The sequence below is a fragment of the Amblyomma americanum genome, chromosome 9 (assembly GCF_052857255.1).
Source record: "Amblyomma americanum isolate KBUSLIRL-KWMA chromosome 9, ASM5285725v1, whole genome shotgun sequence".
In the NCBI taxonomy this organism is placed as follows: Eukaryota; Metazoa; Arthropoda; class Arachnida; order Ixodida; family Ixodidae; genus Amblyomma; species Amblyomma americanum.
The window spans coordinates 100,791,603-100,812,358 of record NC_135505.1 but is presented as its reverse complement, the minus strand read 5'-3'; the positions used below and the strand labels follow the sequence as shown (position 1 = coordinate 100,812,358).

General features: G+C 51.3%; 1 protein-coding gene across 1 annotated transcript in view; it reads left to right on the top strand.

The window, feature by feature from the left end:
• The window catches only part of LOC144103877 (TNF receptor-associated factor 2-like), a 67,564-nt gene extending 50,038 nt beyond the window's left edge, over window positions 1-17,526 (top strand). The window contains exon 3 of the mRNA XM_077636585.1: window positions 16,433-17,526. Coding sequence (XP_077492711.1) covers window positions 16,433-16,463 — 31 coding nt within the window. The 3' untranslated portion in view covers window positions 16,464-17,526. The remainder of the gene's footprint in view (window positions 1-16,432) is intronic.
• The last annotated feature ends 3,230 nt before the right edge of the window (window positions 17,527-20,756 follow it).

The window sequence follows — 20,756 nt, the reverse complement described above, 5'->3', positions numbered from 1 at the left end:
GGAAGGTCGGAGGATCTGAGAAGGTCTCAGGATGATCGAGGATTCCTTCCTCACGGCACTGGTCGTCCGGTTTAAAAAGGGTCCGGTCCCTAGGATTCCCAAGGTTCGAGGAGGTCTTCGCCAGGTTGGGCGTGGCCTAACTTGCGTTGTCGTACACACACACACCACTTCACATAGGGACACGCCCCCGTCACATGCCTCGCCGGAGAGAAAGGGTGCCGCTGGACAATCGCCCCACCAGAGAGAGCGTTGTCTTCGCGTCCGAACGACAGTTCTCACGCTGTCAAGTCGGACACGTCTTCCGGGAAGTCCGAATGGGGGAGGCGCCGGCGAGCATGCACAGTTGAAGGGGTGAGTCACTCCAGCTCGGTTCTGGCGGTCGCTAACTGCCTCCGTGCCGCACGGTGGATCTTCCGGGAACAGTGTTGTTTACAAACGGCAGTGGAGTCCTCCGTCTCGAATCCAATAAACCACGCGAGGACCGGCCGTGGGAACCAAGATGCCTATCGCCGTGCAGTGACCCCGGTTGCAGGTGTCCGGGCCGAATACGCAGCTGAATCGGACCACCGGCTGTCGCCAGAAACCTTACAGCGGGTACTGCATTTTGCCTGGAGTCAACCTCGAAAAGGAAGGTGAATTTGTGAAAGTTTTCTCGAGAATGGTCCTGTGCAAAGGTGACATGGACGACTTTCTTGAGTGGCCATTCCAGCACAATGTTTGCCTGAGCGTAGTGCACCCCAAAGACGGCTCCAAACGGGAATATGTTCAGGAACCAGATCCTTCTCTCGAACATTTTCAGAAGCCCCCTCAACCGGAAAACATGTCTGCGTATTTTAACCATAATCCCCTTGGCCTCAACGACCTAATCACTAGCGGTTTCGTGGTAAGTGACAGCCTTGTGGTCAGGTGGGAGTTGCACCCCTGAGATTCACGTGAATGAGGACGGCTGACCAAGCGGCTGTCAAGCAATACCTTTGTTTTGAAGAAGTTGTTTGTGACGTCTTACGGCTCAAAGCCCATAATTTCGTTAAGGTAGCTCGGTTGCTGTTTGCTCCTAATTGGCGCTGTATGTAGTTACCATTTTCTGCTTACTTTGCATTAAAAAAAACTCTTATTGTGTATACGTGCGCCAAATCGGGAGTGGCTTGTGAAAGCAGCATTGGAAAACCATATGTCGAGTTAATGGTCCCATGTCGGGGTGGGAATGCTCAAACAAAAATTAACTGCGGTTTAACTACCGCTGAACCAGGTTAGAGAGTGAAAGCTAAGGTCTATAGGGCAACTAGACGCGGCTTGACGGCTGGAACATTGAGTGCGTTCCGTACACTGGATAGGTAGCGCGCCCACCCTGACAGGCGGCAGTTAAATTAGTATTTGATCGCGAGAACTTGGGCAGCCAATGAACGCTACGACCTATTATACCGTCCTTTACCGGCGAATCTAAAGGTCAAAAGTCATAGGCGAAGGTCATAGGTGAAGTGGTGTGACGTCTTTGTGGACCACATATGGTAAGGCCTATAGCCGCAACTGACCTCTGGCTCAGTTGGAGGTCAACCAGCAACGCACGATTAAGTCGGCTTTACCTAGCGTAGTGAAGTTTTCGCTTTAAAACACTGCAATCCACTCTCTCAAGTACAAGTGGTAAAAATACACTGCTAATTATCAAATATTTCAATACATACCTCACCTAGCCTTGATGTTAGCGATGCTCCTGAATGCCGCCAGGTGATCAAATAACAGTTTTGTGAATAACAGAATGCACCACCCTGCTAACGTCAGACCTTTATTTAGTAGGGGCTTTTAGCCGCCAAAAAACCAAATGACTGCACCGAGGCGGAAAATGCCCCAGGCTTGAAATTTATACCTCTAAATCTGACGCTCTTCAAGGCCATATCTGTCGTTACACAAAAATGTCACTAAGAGTACTCCTAACGCTCCATTATAATCACCTTGTGTCCAGACTGTGCAGGGTTAGTACTTTGGGAAGGCAACGAAAGAACATAGCTTCCGTGCAGATTACTTGAACATGTGGTCTGCTCAATGCTCTGCCGTCTGCTCTGCGCTAAGACGGTTTTGAGCTAATTTACAAGGTGGGCACTGGTGGTCGCTCCTAGGCCAGTGAATTACGGATACCGCGACAGGTTTTAAACCAAAACCGAATAGCCTGTACAGTTTACTTTGCAAAAAAATCAATGCTTGCTTTATGTCAGGGCAGGATTGCTGTGTTGTACGAGATAATTTATTCCACAAGGTGTTGCAAAGCCCTTCGTACTTGCCGGGATGAGAACGCTTTTGGTGACCGGTTTTCTGTGAAAGGTTTTTTCTCTTCTAGTTCGCCTCGCAGTCGTGGTGTGGAACCGATGCTGATTAAGCGCAGCCTGCTTTATGGCAGCCGCTGCCAGCTCGACACTGAGGGACGCGTTATCGCGTTCGATTGTTATTATAGTCAATGCAAAATCCGCGTTGTCAATGTATATGCGCCAGCCGGCATCTCTCAGACCAACGACTTATTCCGTTCTTTAGCACCGTTCCCTAGGCGCCCGTTCTTTCTTGTCGGGAATTTTAACTGCGTGCTTGACCCCGACCGGGATGTACATACCTACCTGCAATTGGCGAAGTGCGGCGGTCTTTAGCGCACATGGTTGAATTGCGGCGCATCATAAGCCATCTAGAGGGCGGCGGTGGTGGTGAAAAACATTTATTTACCTTTAACTGTTGGGAGAGAGGTGATTGGGCTGGGGCCCTATTGGCCCCTTCTCCTCACAATACTGGGTGGAGCCCCTATTCCGGGGCACCATTGGCAAGCAACGCCGCCGGCGTCCGTTGAACCAGGGCCCTTTGGGTCTTGAGGTCTTGCCTGTCGAGCAGGGCCCGCTTCCAATCTTCTCTGGTGGAGTTGACGTTGGTGGGAGGGACAGATGGGTTTGATTGGCACGCCCAAACCATACGGAAGGTGTCAGCCACCTCCCCACAGAACTGGCATGTACCATAAAAGGATGGGTTGAAATATTTACGCACCTCGGTGCACAGTACAGTGTTGCTGAGAATTTTGATGAGGAGGAGCTCGTTAGCGCGACCCAGTCCCTTACATGGGGCCGGGTAGCGCCGGTGATGCTCCTTGTAGTAATCGGTGATGTGTTTCAAAGGACAAGATTCTCTGATTGGAAGTAGGCTTCCAAAAACAAGGAGATAGCCCGGGGACAGAGTGCGCGGGCGGCCTGATCGGGTGTTCGTTCATAGTTCCGACAGGCTCCTCACGAGTCGGTGGTGTTGTGTTTCGATTTGGGATTAGTGAGAGCCAGAGCGATAGTGCTCTCATCCGCGTGTGTTGCGCTGTAGGCTTTGAAAGTGAGCCCGTAACTGTGTTTGTGTTGTGTACGACTGAGGCCGTGTACTACACTTCGTCATCTGGGCCAGCAACGTCCACGTAATACACGCGTTGTTGGTGACCATAGTATCGCGCCAACGCCTCCGTGCACGCCTCGCGACGACCGCTACGGTCTTTTCTGGACATGTTGCGGGGAAGGGGTCGGACACAGAGGACACGTCTCCAGCATTCTGGCACTCTCTTGCTTTCCTCAGTGTGGTAGCCGTGTTTGGTGTGTATCTGGTCCAAGAGGCGGCAACCGGATGTGGTCTGTGAATGAGGCGTGTGTTGGTTGACTAAGTGGGGTTCTCGAAACTCCCGGAGGGTGTTCGCCACGGTCAGGGCCAGAAGTCTCTGTCTGGACGGGGGAAGGTCGAGAGCCCGCTTGATGACTTTCCGGTGGATGACCTCCAGTTTGTCATCATCGTGTTTGCGCAAGTGCAAGTAGGGGGTCGAGTAGAAGATTCTACTCGTTACGAAAGCATGGGCAAGCCGCAGTGCATCCTTGCTTCGTAATCCACCCCGCTTGTTGGAGACCCGGCGGTCCATGAGGCGCACCTGGTCTCACACCGTACGAAGTTTGCCCAGGGTGGTGCCGGCCCTGCGTTGGTGGTAGATGAAGAGGCCAAGGACACGGATCTTCTTGGCCTACCGGATCTGTCCCGAGGAGCCGCCGCGGTGGCTGAGTGGTTACAGCGCTCGGCTGCCGGCCCGAAAGACGCGGGTTTGATCCCGGCCGCGGCGGTCGAATTTGGATGGAGGCGAAATTCTAGAGGCCCGTGTACTGTGCGATGTCAGTGCACGTTAAAAAACCCCAGGTGGTCGAAATTTCTGGAGCCCTTCACTACGGCGTCCCTCATAGCCTGAGTCGCTTTGGGACGTTACATCCCCATAAACCATAAACCAAACCGGATCTGTCCCGAGGGGAGACTGAGGCGAAGATGAGATGTGTCCAGAGGGGAGGGACGCACGTGCACATATTCAGATTTTGCTATGGCGGACTGGAGTCCGCAGTAGGTGGCGTAGATGTCGACGAGGGTCGCCGCTGCTTGCAGGCAGGACTGCATGTGGCTCCGGTTACCTTGCGTGGCCCATATTGTAAATTCATCTGCGTGAAGAGTGTGATGTATCCCACGCAGAGGAGACAATTTGGTGGGAAGATGAAGCATTACCAAATTGAAGAGGAAGGAAGAAAAGACCGCGCCTTGAGGTGTTTGTTGTAGGCAGTAGCCACACGCAGTGGCTAGGCCGGTTCGCTTGGCTGCGCTGCTGTGCGCTCGCGCGAGGCTCGCTGCGGCTGTCACGTGTCTCGTGCTCGTGCCGGTATATGCCTGTGTCGCATAATATAATAAGTCTAAAATAAAATTATGAAGGAAAGAGGTGTGAAGAAGACGACGTGGATTAACCGAAGAATAAAGAAGCATTCGGCGAGGTGGAGAGAGATGATTGGTGGAGGAGAGAAGGAGAAGACGACGACAAGGCTTACGTGGACTAACGCCAAGGCTATAAAAGGACGAGGGAGAGCGAGGCACGGAGGGGGGAGAACAGAGAAGTGGAGGCACCGGCGGGTGAGGGACGCTTCGGCTAGCTGGAAGAGAGCGACGCCGGCTACTGCTCCGGTGAGCTCACGTTCTACGGCTTCGCATCGTGGACTTCCTGTCGTGCCTGAGTCCGTTCCGGGGAGTCAACGGAGGACGCTACCACCTGCTACGACCAGGGGTGTCTCCAGCGCTGTTGCCACCCATCCGGGTGGTGCCCCTAACCCAACAACACCGGCATCACCTCCACGGGCGCTTGGACCGGGAGCTTATACGACGCCGGCTACTGGATTCATACAACGCCGCAGCCGCACCGAACCAGCCGTGAGCACGAACGCCAACCACTAACAGTAGAACGCTAATAGTAGACGCTGGTAGCAGTGTTCCCGGGCCGTGTGGAGTTTTATTCTTTGTGTTTTGTGTTAGTTTTGTGTTTTAGTGCGTGTGTCACGTAGGGTGTATTTAATGTGCGTCTGTGTGGGTACACCTGTCATGTTGCCATCTCAACATGGTGTCAGAAATAACGAAATTCCCACAGTAAGCCCAGCCGGGGCTGCTTCCTGGACTACGCAGCCAGAACATGGCGTCTTTGGTCATTCAACCGCATGAGGCTTTCTGCTGCACGACTCATACCGACTGGCCGAAATGGAGGAAGCAGTTCTAGCGTTGTTACACGGCTTCCGGTCTCTGCGAAAAGTGAGGGTGACGCCAAGTCGAAGCGCTATTTCACTTGATAGGCGAGCAGGTCGAGGACGTCTTCGGAACCTGCAAACTCTCCGCAGAAAACGCCCAGAACTTAACCATTTCGCCCTTAAGCATTTCGACAGCTACTTCATACCGCGGTGCAACGTCATTTTTGAATGGGCACGCTTCAACACGAGGGTCCAAAACAACAGCGAATCCGTGGAAGATTTCGTAACCGCGCTTTCACACGCTTTCCAACTATTGTGAGTACGGCAACCTCCGAGAGGAACTGGTCCGAGACTTACTGGTCGTCGACATTTAAGACCATGAGCTGTCAGCGAAACTGAAACTTTACGCTGATCTTACTATTCAGAAAGCGCTTCAGTTGATCAGGAAGGTCGAAAGCATACGTCAGCAGCAAGCGGAGCTTCACCCCGAAACGTTGACCGTCAACAAAATTGCATCAGGCAGGCAGGAAGTCAGGCACCCCACGAACGCTGCTCACGTCAACGACGGCCGAGAGCACTTTGAATCAAGGCCACATCCGCGTGCAGCTCACAACGTTCCGACTTTGTGTCGTTGGTGTAGAAAAGAGCGACACCCGCGTTTACTATGCCCAGTGCGGACACAGGTATACAAGGGCTTCCACAAGAAGGGCCGCTACACGTCTGCCTGCATGTCACGCCGGGTGGACATCGTTGAAGCATTAGGACCCGATAGCGAAAGTGGATTTCTCGGATCCGTCTCGTCCTTCGGTACGTTGACGTGGGAGACAACCATCCTCGTCAACCTGTCAAATTCAAGATCGACACAGGCGCCGGCGCATCTATCCTCCCACCTACGACTTTCAGCATGCTCCGACATCTGCCTCCATTGTCGTGTGCTCCTTGGCAGCTCTACGGCCTTGATGGGAGATATCTCGCAGTCAAGGGCGTAACGCATCTTCAACTCGCCACTAAACTTCTGAATTTTGAAACGCAATACCGCGAACAGCAACGAGAGATTACGACAGATGACATGGCGTACGGCAACTTCCGACCTTCCTGGAAGGAGATGGTGTCCGGGTTGCAGACTTAAAGCGAAAAGGGAACGTTGCTGCGCCCGCAAGCGAGCCTAGATCATATATAGTTGATATTGGAACGGCACTATACGGAGAAATCGAACCCCTCTTATCCCTTTTCTCAAGCCTGCGGAACAGGAGAAATACAACCAAAATGTCGTATACGAGGAATCTGTGTGGCGACATACATGCAGGCGACAAGGCATTAACACTACCTGGGACTTCAGTTTCTCCGGCAGATTCACAAACAGCCTGCGCTGACGCCTCCCACCTGCACAACAGGTGTGGACGTTGCGTCATTCCTCCCAAGAGTTTGCTTTTTTGTCAGGGGATATGTTGTACGCAGTTGCCACGTGCATTGGCTGGGCATTTAACTTGGCTGCGCTGCTGCGCGCTCGCGCGAGGCTCGCTGTCGCTGGCACGTGTCTCGTGCTCGTGCCGGTATTCGCCATGCTGGAATAAACCAGCCCTGTTGGCATCTCAGCAGTCCTCACCTCGAGTAGATAGTGTGTGGCCCGTGTTCCGCATCTAGTATGTGTATGTAGGCTTGGCTGACTGTAAGAAATTGCCTTATGTAATGGAATGTTTTGTGTGCAGAGTTGGTGTGACTGAGGTGGTTGAGGACTAATTTGTGTTTGACGTTGTCGAATGCGCCTCTAAGATCAAAGGCCAGGACTACCTAGTCGCTGTGCGGACATTCGACAGGAACTATGATGTCACGGTGGAACTGCAGAAATATTTCCCGTATTGATTTGTGACGGCGGAAAACGAACATTGTGCCCTCAAAAATGTGCTGTTTCGAGAAAGTGGGAGAGTCCGTCGCGCACTATCGTCTCCATCAACTTGCCGACACAATACGTAAGGGAGATGGGGCGGAGGTCCTCCACATCAGTAGGTTTGCCGGCCTTGGGGATGAAGGTCATGACAGCCGACTTCCAGTCGAGGAGAGGAGTCTCTCCGCCCCAAATGCTATTGATGTGTTTGAGGAGCGCGACGTAGGCTGCGTCGGGAAGGTTGGCGAAGAGCTTTACCGTAACCTAGTCGCGCCCGGGTACAGTGCCGCGCTTCACCTTCCTTAAGGCTGCCCGGAGGTCGTGCAGCTGGAACAGGGTGTCCAGCTCCGTGTTCTCTTCATCTGCATTCGAGTAAGCGGCCGGCCGGGGGTCCTTGATAATGCACAGGTATTGATCCCTGAGCCCTTCTTGTGGTGGCACCACCTGCAGTTCCACTGCCGTATTAATGCGATAACGTTAAAGACTACGTTACCGAGAAAATCTTGCGTCGGCGTTGTGAGCGAAAAATTACGAGCATGAATCTGGCAGGTGGTGCCCAGAGAGCAACACATGAGGCAGGTGCGCCACCTAGGTCACGTGACCTTGCGGCTTCATCACAACCTGCCCTCCAGTTTGGAATCAAACTGCCCACCGTGGCAGCTGGCAGTTAAATTATTGATTGGCCGCTCGGGAAAAGCAACTTGAGCCGCACAATGACCACCGCTGGGAGCACCTGCCATCACAATGCAGCGACGCATCGCTTAACCGCTGCGTGCACCACTGCACCAGGACAGGTATGAGAACACAGAGGGATCTATGACTGTAGAGTATACCATGACCTAATGCATATATGTGGCAATTAATCAACTGCGCTTCGCGTCATGTCCTTAAGGCATGGCTTAAGTCTGTCCTCTAATTTTAAAGCAAAAGCTTTACCGACGTAGCGACGCCGATTTCGCCGTGTGTAGCTGTTTGACTTTGAACGTCCTTGCTGCGCCGTTGCCATAGCAACGCATCGCGTCACTTCGCCGTCGAGCCGAGTATTCGTCGTCGCTGCGCAGGCTTCTGCCGAACGACGTCATCTAGCCGAGCAGACGCGGCTTGGCGTCTGCAACGCTGAGTGCGTTCCGCACACTGGACAGGCAGCGCGCCCATCCTGCCACTCTGGCAGATGGCAGTTCATGGTCGATCGCGAGAGGCTTGTCAACCGGTGAACGCTGCGGCCTATTGCTGCAGTGTGCATGTCCACCATAACGTTGTCAGCGCTAGTGCATGCAGCCCACATCTCTCTCTCCACCGCCACGTACCTAAAAGAATGATGGAGGCGTCCACTGACACAGGGAGCCAGTTATGTGCCCTTTCTTTCCTCAAAATTATCGGCGTCTAGAACGTTGTCAACGCCAACGGCATAGAACACAATGAACTCCGACAGCTTCCGGTTTGTATATCCTGGATTAGCTGCGCTAATCCACGTTCAATTTTTTTCGAAGTTTTCCTTGTTATTTTTCTTGTGTCTGGTCATGGTTGCTTTCTGTACTCAGAAGCCCAGTCTACTGTACGGCTTCTATGCTCGTTATCTGATTGTGCTTCCTGTGGTTTGTTTGCGAGTCGCCTTAATTATTTTCATCTGGTAAGACAGTGGTTTTCGATCGGTTTCTATGTCTTGCATTTTTAATGCGAAAACATTAGATGGCTATGCCCTGAGTTTCATGTCAGCAAAACTTTCTCCTCATGATTACGTCAATCTGTGAAGATAAATGTGCAAAAGTATGGTTGTGTTAGTGTGTGATGAGATCTTGTTATAGAATACATTTGTTTGATGAATTGTACTTACTGAATTACACTTCGATGACACAACAGCCACGAGCGTCGACATAGCACCTGGACTTGAAAAGGAAAATAAACAAAGTGGAATGAAGAAGATGATCCAGCACGGACGCCAACGAGGACGAAGCGCTTGCGCCACCCGTCGGATGCTCGTGCTGGAGAGCTGCCGCTTGTGGTGGTGGTGGTAGAAAACACTTATTGTCAAGCAATACAGAGAGGGGCAAACCCCCTAACAGGGCACGAGGCAACCCTTAGGGGGGGGGGGGGGTGCCCTTACAGAGCAAAGGACAGCCCTTGGAAGGCTATATGCCTCAGGGCGTCGGTAATTATCCGGCGCTGGTCAGCAGCTGCGGAGCTGGCCAGGTGAGTCTCCCAGTATGTCTCCGCCGTAGTTGGACATGTGAGGTGGACGTGAAGAAAGTCTCCCGGTTTCCCGCAGAGCTTACAGGACGAGATGAATTGATCGGGGTAGCGGGCATGAAGGAGAATAGGGTAGGGATCAGTTCTGGTCTGGAGTCGGCGCCACGGAGAGGCATGGGTTAAGGTTATGGAACAAGCTGGCGATGCGTAAACACGCCGGGTATCTCGGTAGTAGGTAAAAATATCTCTGAACGTAAGTAGAGGCTCCCTGGATGGCGGAAGTGGTCGAACTTCGGCCCGGAAAATGAGATCTTGGGCGAGGGAGTGGACCTCCCGTTACCCGGGAGGCCAGCGTGTGCGGGGGTCCAGATAAAGGTTACGGGGTAAGTAGGATGCCAGAAGCGTAGAAGCGGAGCCACTGTGTGGGATATCAGGTCTTTGGCGAAATTGAATAGGGCGGAGTTTGAGTCGAAGAGAACTCTGGTGGCAGAGGCGGAGATGAGAGCGAGCGCAATGGCTGCTTCCTCTGCAATTTCCGAAGAGTCTATGGTGACACATCCTGATGTGATTAAACGGGCCTGATTGTTAGCGGCAACGAGGACCATGCGAAAGCCCGACGAGTACGCTGCCGCGTCCACGTAGGCTACCTCGGAACTGTCGCCGTAGAGCTTGTGCAGGTCTTTGGCGCAGGCTGCTCTGCGTTCTCCGTCGTGCTCGTGGTGCATGTTCCTAGGAATGGGAAGGATGATGAGATGGGAGAGTAGGTCTGGAGGTAGGGGAACCTTGTCGGTATGACGAGTGATCGGGACGATGCCTAGCTGACAGAGTAGAGTGCGGTCTGCCGCGGTACCTGACAGGCGAGTCAGCTGTGCTGTTAGGGTGGCTTCTGCCAGCTCTCCAAACGTGTAGTGGGCACCAAGGTTGGTGGGTCGGGCATTAGAGGTACTAGGGGGGTAGGCGGAAAGCGACCTTCGTGCAGCTCCTGGGGAGTGCGTTGATGCGATCTCGCTCCTTCTGCTTTAGGGAGGGGGGAGGGGAATGAGTACGCCGTGCGGCTCGTGATGTAGGCTTTGGTGAGGCGGAGAGTGTTCCACTCTCGCAGACCCGCGCGCGGGTTCGCCCCGCGCTGAATGAAACGGGTGGCTTGCTGAGCTTGGGTCTGGAGAGTTTGGATGGCATTGTCATGCTCGCCGTGGGAGTCAGGGACGAGGCCCCGGCTGCGGATCTTGGAGACCAGGGGAATGGGGTGGTTCCCTAGAGTGAGTGAGATGGAAGCAATGACGGGTTCGTGCGGCATAGGGCGGTAGAGTGTTTTATTTGAAAGGGCAGCAGGCTAGGCCGCGCGCACGAGCTTATGAGTCGATGATGTTGAGGTGCGACTGTAGGTTGTGTTTCATGTCGGCATCACTGCCTCGATTAACCCTGACAGTGATGCCATCACCATAGAGGCTGAAATATATGTCGGGTATTTGGGCGAGGTGATGGAGGAGTTGGAGAAGGGCTATGTTAAAGAGGGAGAGAGAACAGCGCCCTGACGAGTTCCCCGTGCTCCCAGTGAGACAACGGACAGCCGGTGATTGCCCAGAGGGAGTGTGGCTGTGCGTTCGGAGAGGACATCGCGGACGTAATTGTACATCCGCGGGCCTATGCCTAGGGCGTGGAGTCCTTCTAGCATGCGATACAGCGCGGATAAAGACGGGGACGAAGCGAGACAAGACACCACAGCGCTGTGGTGTCTTGTCTCGCTTCGTCCCCGTCTTTATTCGCGCTGTATCGCATTATGGAAAAATACCAACTAGCCCGATCTGCCACTCTTGCAAGTTATATTTCTAGTTCCTCGGGCCCTTTCATGTGTTTCTCTGCTGAACCTTCCTGCCTCATTGCCCTCTTCAGCACTGTGGTGTCTTGTCTCACTTCGTCCCCGTCTTTATCCGCGCTGTATCGCATTATGGAAAAATACCAACTAGCCCGATCTGCCACTCTTGCGAGTCCTTCTAGGATAGCTGCGTGGATAACGTTGTCTAAACGTTTTGTTTGGTCGAAACCGAGGATAGTCTTGGTGACGCTCGCGGAGGAGTCAAGGATGTGGCACTTGAGTTGTAGAAAGACGTCCTGGGAGGATAAGCACGGGCGGAAACCTAACATGCACGAAGGCATAAGGTTGTTGTTCTTCAAATACCGGCTGAGCCGGGTCTGGAGAACGTGCTCCATGAGCTTGCCCACACACGACGTAAGAGAGATGGGACGGAGGTGACCGGAAAGAAGTGGTTTTCCGGACGTGGGAATAAAGACTACTTTGGCGTCTTTCCACTGAGGTGGGAGGGCGCCGCGCAGGCAACATCTGTTAAAATAGTCGGTTAGGGCTTTGACGGAAGGGGAATCGAGGTTGCGGAGTGCCTTGTTGTGCACTCCGTAGGGGCCAGGAGCTGAGGACGCGTTGAGGCGCTGACGTTCTCACCTCACTTTCGCCTCGGTGATTCTGGTGCTTGCTGCGGACGCTTTCCGCTTGTATCCCGGTCTCTCGCCTCGCTGGTTCTTAGATTATTTGCGCTAGGGTCTTCGTCGCCGGCGCTTTCAACGTGCCAATAAACCGCCCTACATTTGGTGGAGGTTGCTGCGTCCGCCTTTCCACCTTCACCGTGGACCTTCGCAGCCGCCCCACCCAGATGTCCACGACCAAGGCCAGTCAGCAGCCCACCGCCCCGTCGCAGCCAGCCACCTGCTCCGATGCCGTCCGCCAGCGGGACCCCGCTGTTTTCAGCGGCCACAGCGACCAGTACGTGGAAGATTGGTGGAATAGTACGAACGGGTGAGCCGTCATAACAACTGGGAGGACCGCGGCAAGCTCACCAATGTTATATTCTACCTGAGTGGTGCCGCGAACCTGTGGTTCTGAAATCACGAGGCCGACATTCCCACCTTGACCAATATAGTGAGCACACTTGTGGAGGTCTTCAGCCGTCCCACGGTGCAGAAACTGCGCGCTGAGCAAAGCCTGCGGGTCTGAGTTCAGCACATGGACGAGACCTTCACTAGCTACATTGGAGATGTAGTTGACCTCTGCAAGCGTGTTGATCCGGATGTCTGAGGCTGACAAGATAAAACACATCATGAAAGGTATCGACGATGACGCTTTTCAAATATTGTTGGCGAAGGTTCCCACAACCGTTGCCTCAGTGTATAACCTGTGCCAAAGCTTCGAAGAGTTGTGCAAGTAACATCTTTCTCTCGTCGCCCTCCCCCACCTGCCGACTCCAACTCCGGCCTGGCCATCAACCACGACTTACTCGCTACCTTCAATGACATCGTGCGGGACGAGGTCGCCTGGCAGCTCTCGCTCATATCTCGCCAACACGTCACCGCCCGCCCTCAGTCCTGAGATCCGGCACGCCATCGCGCAGGAGGTCGCCGATGCACTTCCTAGCCTTCGGAACCGGCTCCCTTGGCTCCCCAGGTCGGTCTTCTTCCGATCCCGCCCACCGCTGTTGGCGCCCCGTTGAGCTACGGTCCTTCAGTTAACATGCCGCCTGCACCCACAACCGTGCCTCTCACGTATGCCGAAGCTGTCACACGGCCATCATGGCCGCAGGCCTAGGCATGAGTTCCTAAAGCTGTGCCTGCGCTTGTTGCTTCCCGACACCGCTTCAAGCCTGCTATATACAACCCTTGGCGCACAGTTGACAACAGACCGATTTGCTACGCCTGCGATATTCCAGGCCACAGCGCGCGCTTCTGTCGCCGTACGCTGCATGCGCCTGTGCACCATCTGCCGGACTACCCCGATACAGACCGCAACTTTCACTCCCCTTCCGGACCACAACCTCCGCGGACCTCTCTTGACCGCACCCTCGGTCTCCAGCCCTTCGTTTCCCACCACTCGCCTTCTTCTCGCCGCCGCTCCTTGTCGCCCATGAGGCGTCGTTACGTTCCCACTGATTCAGAAAACTAGCAGCCGCAGTTCCTGGGGCACGAACTGCGCACTCATAGCTCCTATTAAAGGGACCGTGACAGCCTATTTTCACTCATACCCTGCTTATCGCCTTTAATTCCCACAAGGTTAAATTACAATTCCCCCAATTTTCAGTTGAATCTGTGCTGTAAATATTTTTATAACCAATTTTTTTTTCGTTTCTTTTGCGAACTGCTTGCTGGTCTGGCAACCTCTGATTGCTGACGTCACGAGCGCATACGCGCCACGCGTCGTCTGCTGCGAGCTGTTGAGGTGCTTGCATGCACGCCGTAGACAGCGGTCACTCGAAAAGTTTTTCTTTTAGCGTAGCGGAATAAAATGCTTTTTTTCGTGTTCTCTATTGAGAAGCCTTCAACTTAGTACGCGAGCTGAGTGATTTTTGGGAAAGCGGACTTGCTCGTGGCGTCCACTTTCCGATTGTTGAGGAAACAGAAATCGATGGACCCCTGCTTTATTATTTACGCTTAGAAGCATGCTGTTCGTATGTTGTGAGTGTGGTCTCTTTTGAGCAGTCAAGTGCTTCGTATGTGAAAAGCGGCCCGTGCCATGCATGCCTTCGCCGATGTGCGCCGTGAAAGCCGCGGCGTTTTGTAGCTGGCTACCAAGTTCTTGTCCGCTATTCATCGCTCGATAATTAAACTCAGATTATCAAAAGGCGCGCTACAGTAACCTTGAGGCACGAAAGGAGCAGAAAAAAGTGCCGAGTGCGACGACTTCCGCGCTGCATGCACGCGTTTGTAAGTCGAACATACATTTCCTTAGACTCATAGAACCTTTTTGCAGCAACCAAGCCACTTGCAAAACCCTACGTGACTCGAATGTTTTCACTGTCCGGACAAATGAATAGTCGCCGCCGTCTAAATGAGTGCTTCGAAATAATAGTACAGCAATTTGCTGTGTGTGCGAATTGTGCCCCAGGAGTGCGACGATTACGACAACTGCAGCCCCGCGCTTAGGTTGTTTACATGGGTGTGTGCAAACAGTACTGCTAGTTTGCCTGGCATAAAACGCCAGGTGGGTTATCCTTATCTTAACTATTACGTACTCTTGCTCACAAATTGCACTTTTATTCATTCACACAGCATGATAACACTGCAATAAGCGCCGATTATGCTCTATCGCCTGCTTGGGAAACGATTCGCGTAGGATATTGGCGCTTTCCGCTAATTGTATCTGCTTTCTCTTATGTCACCAAAATTTAATTTTACTTCGGTTTTGTTAAAAATACGTTCGGACATTACTTGAATTAATTAAAACAACCACATTTGTTGTCCACAGTGCCCTGGAAATTCGCATGCCGAGCTGGAGTCAACAAGTAGTCCAGGACTGAAAATCAAATGCGGCCAGTGGCTCGTGCGATAGATTGTAACAGAGAGTGGATCGATTGACATTAACTAAATATCGAACTTCTTTCGGCAACTTTCACAGCAGGCAGGACGTGAACCACATGCTTCGAAGCGCAACCTCCTCTGAACTCGTAAGACCGCAGGGGAGGATTAAAACACATGGAAGGACGAGAGCGCATGTAACAGAGGCAATGACGTGGTTGGTGTCGCTTGGCATGTCGCAGAGTCTGCATGGCTTTAGGAGCCAAGGAAGTCACGTGGTATCCACTCGATACGAATTTTCTGCAGAATACGTGCTGCCAGATGACTGGATCCTACTCAGTATTGCCGCACATTTCAGAAGACAGAAACCACCTTCCTTGTCTTTAGCTCTAGTCACCTTGTGGCTTGAATCCCCATCTAGCCCAGCTGTCAATGCACTAGATAGATATCTCTCACTAAGGTATGGGTCTGAGCTAGTTACAAAAACCACGTTTGACGTTAAGCGTGCAGACGACACGGACGAGTGAACACGACGGGCAACTGTCATCCTCGCTGCTGTCATCAAGAGGCAAAAAAAGAAATAAGCTTTAGGACATATCTTCCGAGAATCATGCGTGGCGAATTTCCCTAATGTTGCTGCATGACGCCAATGAAACGAGCCTGTTTTCCTCAATGAGTTATTTACAAAAAAATACAAAAAGCAAGAGAGATAAAACACTACTAAGGAGAAAAGGCCCCTTTTGCTGCCCCCTCGCAACAACTTCTTTGGCTACTGATGCGCTGAAAGAAGGTATTCCAGGATATTAGTAATGAGTGGGTACAAAAAATTAGATGGGGGAAGGATTCTGGAAAAAAATACTTTTGTTTGAAATGTACTTTAGTGCTGTCATCTTAATAGGTTTGTATAACTGAACCGAATAAACTTTTAGTTATGGCTTGCTTATGCCCTGTCATCCGACCATCCAATAAAAAAGAAATGATGCAGTGGTCATCTGTCCATACAGACACATGGATTTGAAGCACACGATTATCGAACTTTTCGAATATGACTTGAATACGAACAAGACGAGAAATGGGCTTCGATTATCGCATCGAAGATTGCATATCTGTTCAGTATAAAATTGGTCAGAAAAAGATCAATGGGCAAACACCTTAATTATTTTGAAAACAATGTACAGTAAGACCTCGATATTTTGAACTCTGTTAATTCAAAACCCTGGATAATTTGAATTTATGCGGTCCATTAATTTCTAATGCAAACTTGACTGGATATTTCAAAGTGGCGGCTGCACCAGCCCGGTAAATTCGAAAAATTGGGGCGCTACGCGAGGATCCCCGATACCTATTTCGCCGAAAACCGGTGAAGCGACGGTGTCTAGTAGTAGTAGTAAAAACTTTATTCATAGAGTCTCCCTGCGTTTCCTTTTCATTCTCTCTCTCTCTTTATTCGTAGAAATATATAGATGGGTCTCGGTGTTCAGGCACTCTTCACATTTTTTGATGTGGTCTGTGGCTCTCGTGGCAGGGTTGGAGCCCCTAGTCCATGGCCCCACTGAGTCTTGCCGCCAGGTAGGCTCTCCGGACCAGTCTTGCCTGGACCGCCGGATCCTCGCTGGAAAGCATCCTCTCCCACTGCTCCGCACTAGGAGCCGCAAGGCAGTGCCATAGAGCGATACCGATTGGAGTTACAGCACAACTAGAGTTGCGCGTTTGCTTTCCCTGCACTGCTCGCATCTGTTTAAACGCAATCACCTGGTTTAAAAAGCATCCTACCATTGCGGAGAAGACAACTCCTTTGTATCTTTTATAGCACTACACCGCTCCTCAGAGACCATTCGTACACTTACTGTTCTCGTGCTTTGTGGCATTTTATTTTGTGCAGCCGATGTTAGGTGCAGCTGATGCATAACTAGAAAGCTGAATCATTAAATGCAACTGTAACTTACCTAGAATAAAGCAACTTCGGCAGCCACAAACAAGCGGATAGAGCCTGCAATTGTTGTAACCACTCCATCAAATCCGCCTCCTACATGCAAGATTTGTGGCTTTCATAATTTCGATGCTAGGGAGAGCAATATGGCGGACCTACACGCAACTGTAGTACCGATGCTTGATATGCAAAGCACCCCAGCCCTGATAAACTTACAGCACAAGAAAGGAGCGTCTGCACATATCCCGCAATGCGACACTTCGTTTCCCGCCCGTGAAGTGTTGACTGCGCCAGACGCCGACCTACGCAGTTTCTTTGAGTGGTGTGTCGGGTTTAGAGGGTCAGGTTACTGGCATATCGGACTACTTTACTACCGTAGTGTGCAAGTCAACCGTTCTTCGGAATATAAGCTGCCGGGATGGCTCAGTAGTTATGGCGCTCGACTGCTGACCTGAAAAACGCGGGTTCGATCCTGGCCGTGGCGGTGGAATTTCGATGGAGACGAAATTCGAGAGGCCTGTGTACTGTGCAATATCAGTGCAAGTTAAAAAATGCCAGGTGGTCCACATTTCCGGAGGCCTTCTCTACGGTGTCCCTCATTGCCTGAGTCGCTTTGGAACAGTAAACCCTAGAAACCAGAAAGGTTTCTTTGGGAAATAGCTATGAGGCATTGTTGGGGTCTGCCTGAGGTAGTTTCGGAGGAATGGTGGGCAGTGCGCGCCCCGTGCCGGCATCAGTTTTACAGAAGGATCCACGGCGCTCCAAGCATTAAAAAAAATTGACGTGGCTCAACTCAGCTGAGCCAAATCATATGGAAGGAAATGTAGCCACTGCGGCTTCATGCCGCTCTCTGTCGCAGGGATCGGTAGGAGTCCGGCGCCTAAATGCTCCGTCAAAGAACTCATGTCGGTGAACGGTTCTGGCTCCATTTATTTGCGTTGCCTAGACTAGTTGCTGTCGCACGGGCCTGCCAATTGTCTCTATGTTGAGACAGGATGGAGAAGTTAGACGATGGGGGAGTGAGCAGAAAGAGAGGACAGAGAAAGGAGATGCGCCTCGCAACAGCCTCGTCTAGCCGTCAAAGCAGCAACAGCGACGATGGCAAGCAAAACAGACAACCCGGCTGCAAGAGGACCCCAGCCGCAAGCGGTGAGGGCCCTTTGAGTTCAGGAGGGCATGTTGGCGGGCTAGTTGATGCATGAGCTACAAACGGAAGAGTGCAAACAACAATGACTTGATCAGAAAATGAGACAACAGGAGTGCCAACTATGAACTGAGGTTTAGTTTCAGAGGGAACTTATAGTCACATACAAGAAACAAAGAACACGATACGGGCTGCTGACAATTTGCACACAAGAATGAAAGGTGTCACTTTAATCCAGAAGATTACATGTTAGAGCGGAGCTCATCTATGAAGAGAACTGAATAAAAGGAAAACTACTGTGCATTAGATTTGGGAATGACGGCAATAAAAAGACATGCAAAGACAGATAAAATGCGGATGAATATGGTTGCCAAGGAAGGCAAGGTCCTTTCGGTGCAGTGCGATAGATGGGGTGCTGACACAGGCCTGCTCAATCATGTGAATGCACAACGCCTCGTGAATCTCATGTGTGCAATTTTCTTTGTAGCACTGTAATATACTGCGCCGGTCAAAGTACTGGTGGTAGCCTTCGCATGACGCACAGTGCATGCACAGGCATATTACTTCCAATTCCAGTTCTGAGGTCATTCTTGTGTTTGAGCAACCGGCAATTTATGCAACGGCCAGTCAGGCCCACATAACACCAGCCACACAAGATGGGGACCTTGTAGATGACTCCGGTCCTGCACACACTGAAGGGGTCCTTGAGCTCTTTAGGGGCCTCTACTTTCCTCTTCACCCTGCGGCAAAGCTGAGAAGCCTGATTCGGGGCCAAGAATAGAATTATCAACTCTTGCTTTGCCTGCAATCTTCTTTAGCCTATGCAAGAAGTTATGTACAGTACTCACGGATTGAAATAGGACATTCGGAGCGCGTGGCCGTCGCTTCATGGAGCGCCGCCCGTAGACGCTCATGGAACCAAGGTGGTGCATTGTGGTATGGCGTGAGAGGGAGAACATCTACAAAGCAGAATTGTTCCTTCCAGTAGCCAATCAGCCGGCCTGTGGTTTACCACATGCCTGCGTGGCACTGCAAGGCTAGCGCTCCGAATGTCCTATTTCAATCCGTGAGTACTGTACATACCGTATTACCGCAGTCTTCACCTCAGTACCGCCTCTCGCCTTGATAGAACAATTGCCCGGAAGTTCTCCGAGCAAAACGTCCGCAATGTTTCATAACAGATGGGTCGGGTACGCTGCCGATTCCAGCCTGTGCAACCGGGTGCAAAGTCTCGAGCAGATTTTATGCTCACAGTACCTGTCGGCTGTACTCTTCATAACAGCCCTGACAATACCACGTTTCACCAGCTTGGAATGTGACGATGTGAATGGAAGTAGCTATTTAGCGTGGTTCATACCACCAGCATAGGTGCGCTGGGAGAAATTGTCGGAGGTCAAGGAAACGAATTTGCCCTCCAATTGGTGCTTCCTTGGTTACCTTGAGAGATTTTAGGGTGTCAAAAATAGGTTAAAAATCGCCCGAGGCCATGCTCTGACTCAGAACATTGCCCTTGTAAAGTATTATTAACGTAGTAATCTAATCAGAACTTTGATGACACTTCTGAGCAGAACATCAGCTAGCTGAAGACCAGGCCAAACATGACCCAATGCAGATTGATTCTTTTCGGATAAAAAGCTGCTCTTCAAAATCTACGAAGGTGGGCTGCTGATAGAACGACATGTTGGAATTCGGCAGTCATTCTAGAACCTAACAGTCCCATATACATCTCGACGGCTTCGTTCCCTGCGTCGCTAACAAGGCATGAGGCCAAAGAAAAGATTGATATCGATGAACATGGTGCCAATCCCCTTGAGTTGACTCTCAAGAACCTTGAAACATCGTGAGGGTTGCAAATAAGGAAAGGATCCTGAATAGGCAATAAGGGCGCCAGAGAACGTTGGAGGTACTTGCCCACTTGGTGTTGCGATGTGTCCCTCTTGGAAACAGCGACAAGAAAAGGTTCCCCTTTCTTAATTTCATTTCGTAATACATGCTCTCCTGGCCCAGACGGCATTACTGCACTCGCAATAAAAGCTGCTGCTAAGATTATTGCCCTTCCTCTTGCGCATATTTGTAATCAAATGCTTCTTACAGGAGAGTTCCCGGATAAAATGAAGTCTGCCCGTGTTACAGTAATTTTCAAAGGAGGCAACAAAAATGATCCCAATAACTACCGTCCGATATCTATACTGCCTTTGTTCTCCAAAGTTGCTGAGCGAGTGATCTTCACGAGGTTATACAAATTCCTGCATTCCAACAATATCATCTGCAAGGAGCAATACGGTTTTCAGCCCGGAAAATCCACGCAGGCAGCTCTGCTCGAGATAAAAAACAGTCTGATCCATAATATCGAACATAAGCTCTACACTGTCGGTGTCTTCCTTGACTTCTCCAAAGCCTTCGATTCCATCAAGCACGACATACTACTTCATAAGTTATACACGTATGGTATCCGCGGAACACCTCACAGGTTACTACAAAGCTATTTGTCAAATCGCACTCAGTTCACGCGACTAAATGATGCCATATCCGACGCAGAATTAATCAAATTTGGCGTTCCTCAAGGATCCATACTGGGGCCCCTTCTTTTTACACTATACATCAATGATATTGCAAACATTTTATCTTATTCTAGCATTGCTCTGTACGCACATGACTCTAACGTTTTCTTTTCCGGTTCAGATCTTCGTGAACTCGAGCGTCGTTCAAATTCCTGGCTACATGAACTTATGTTGTGGCTTGCAGTGAACAGATTGGAATTGAATGTTAAGAAAA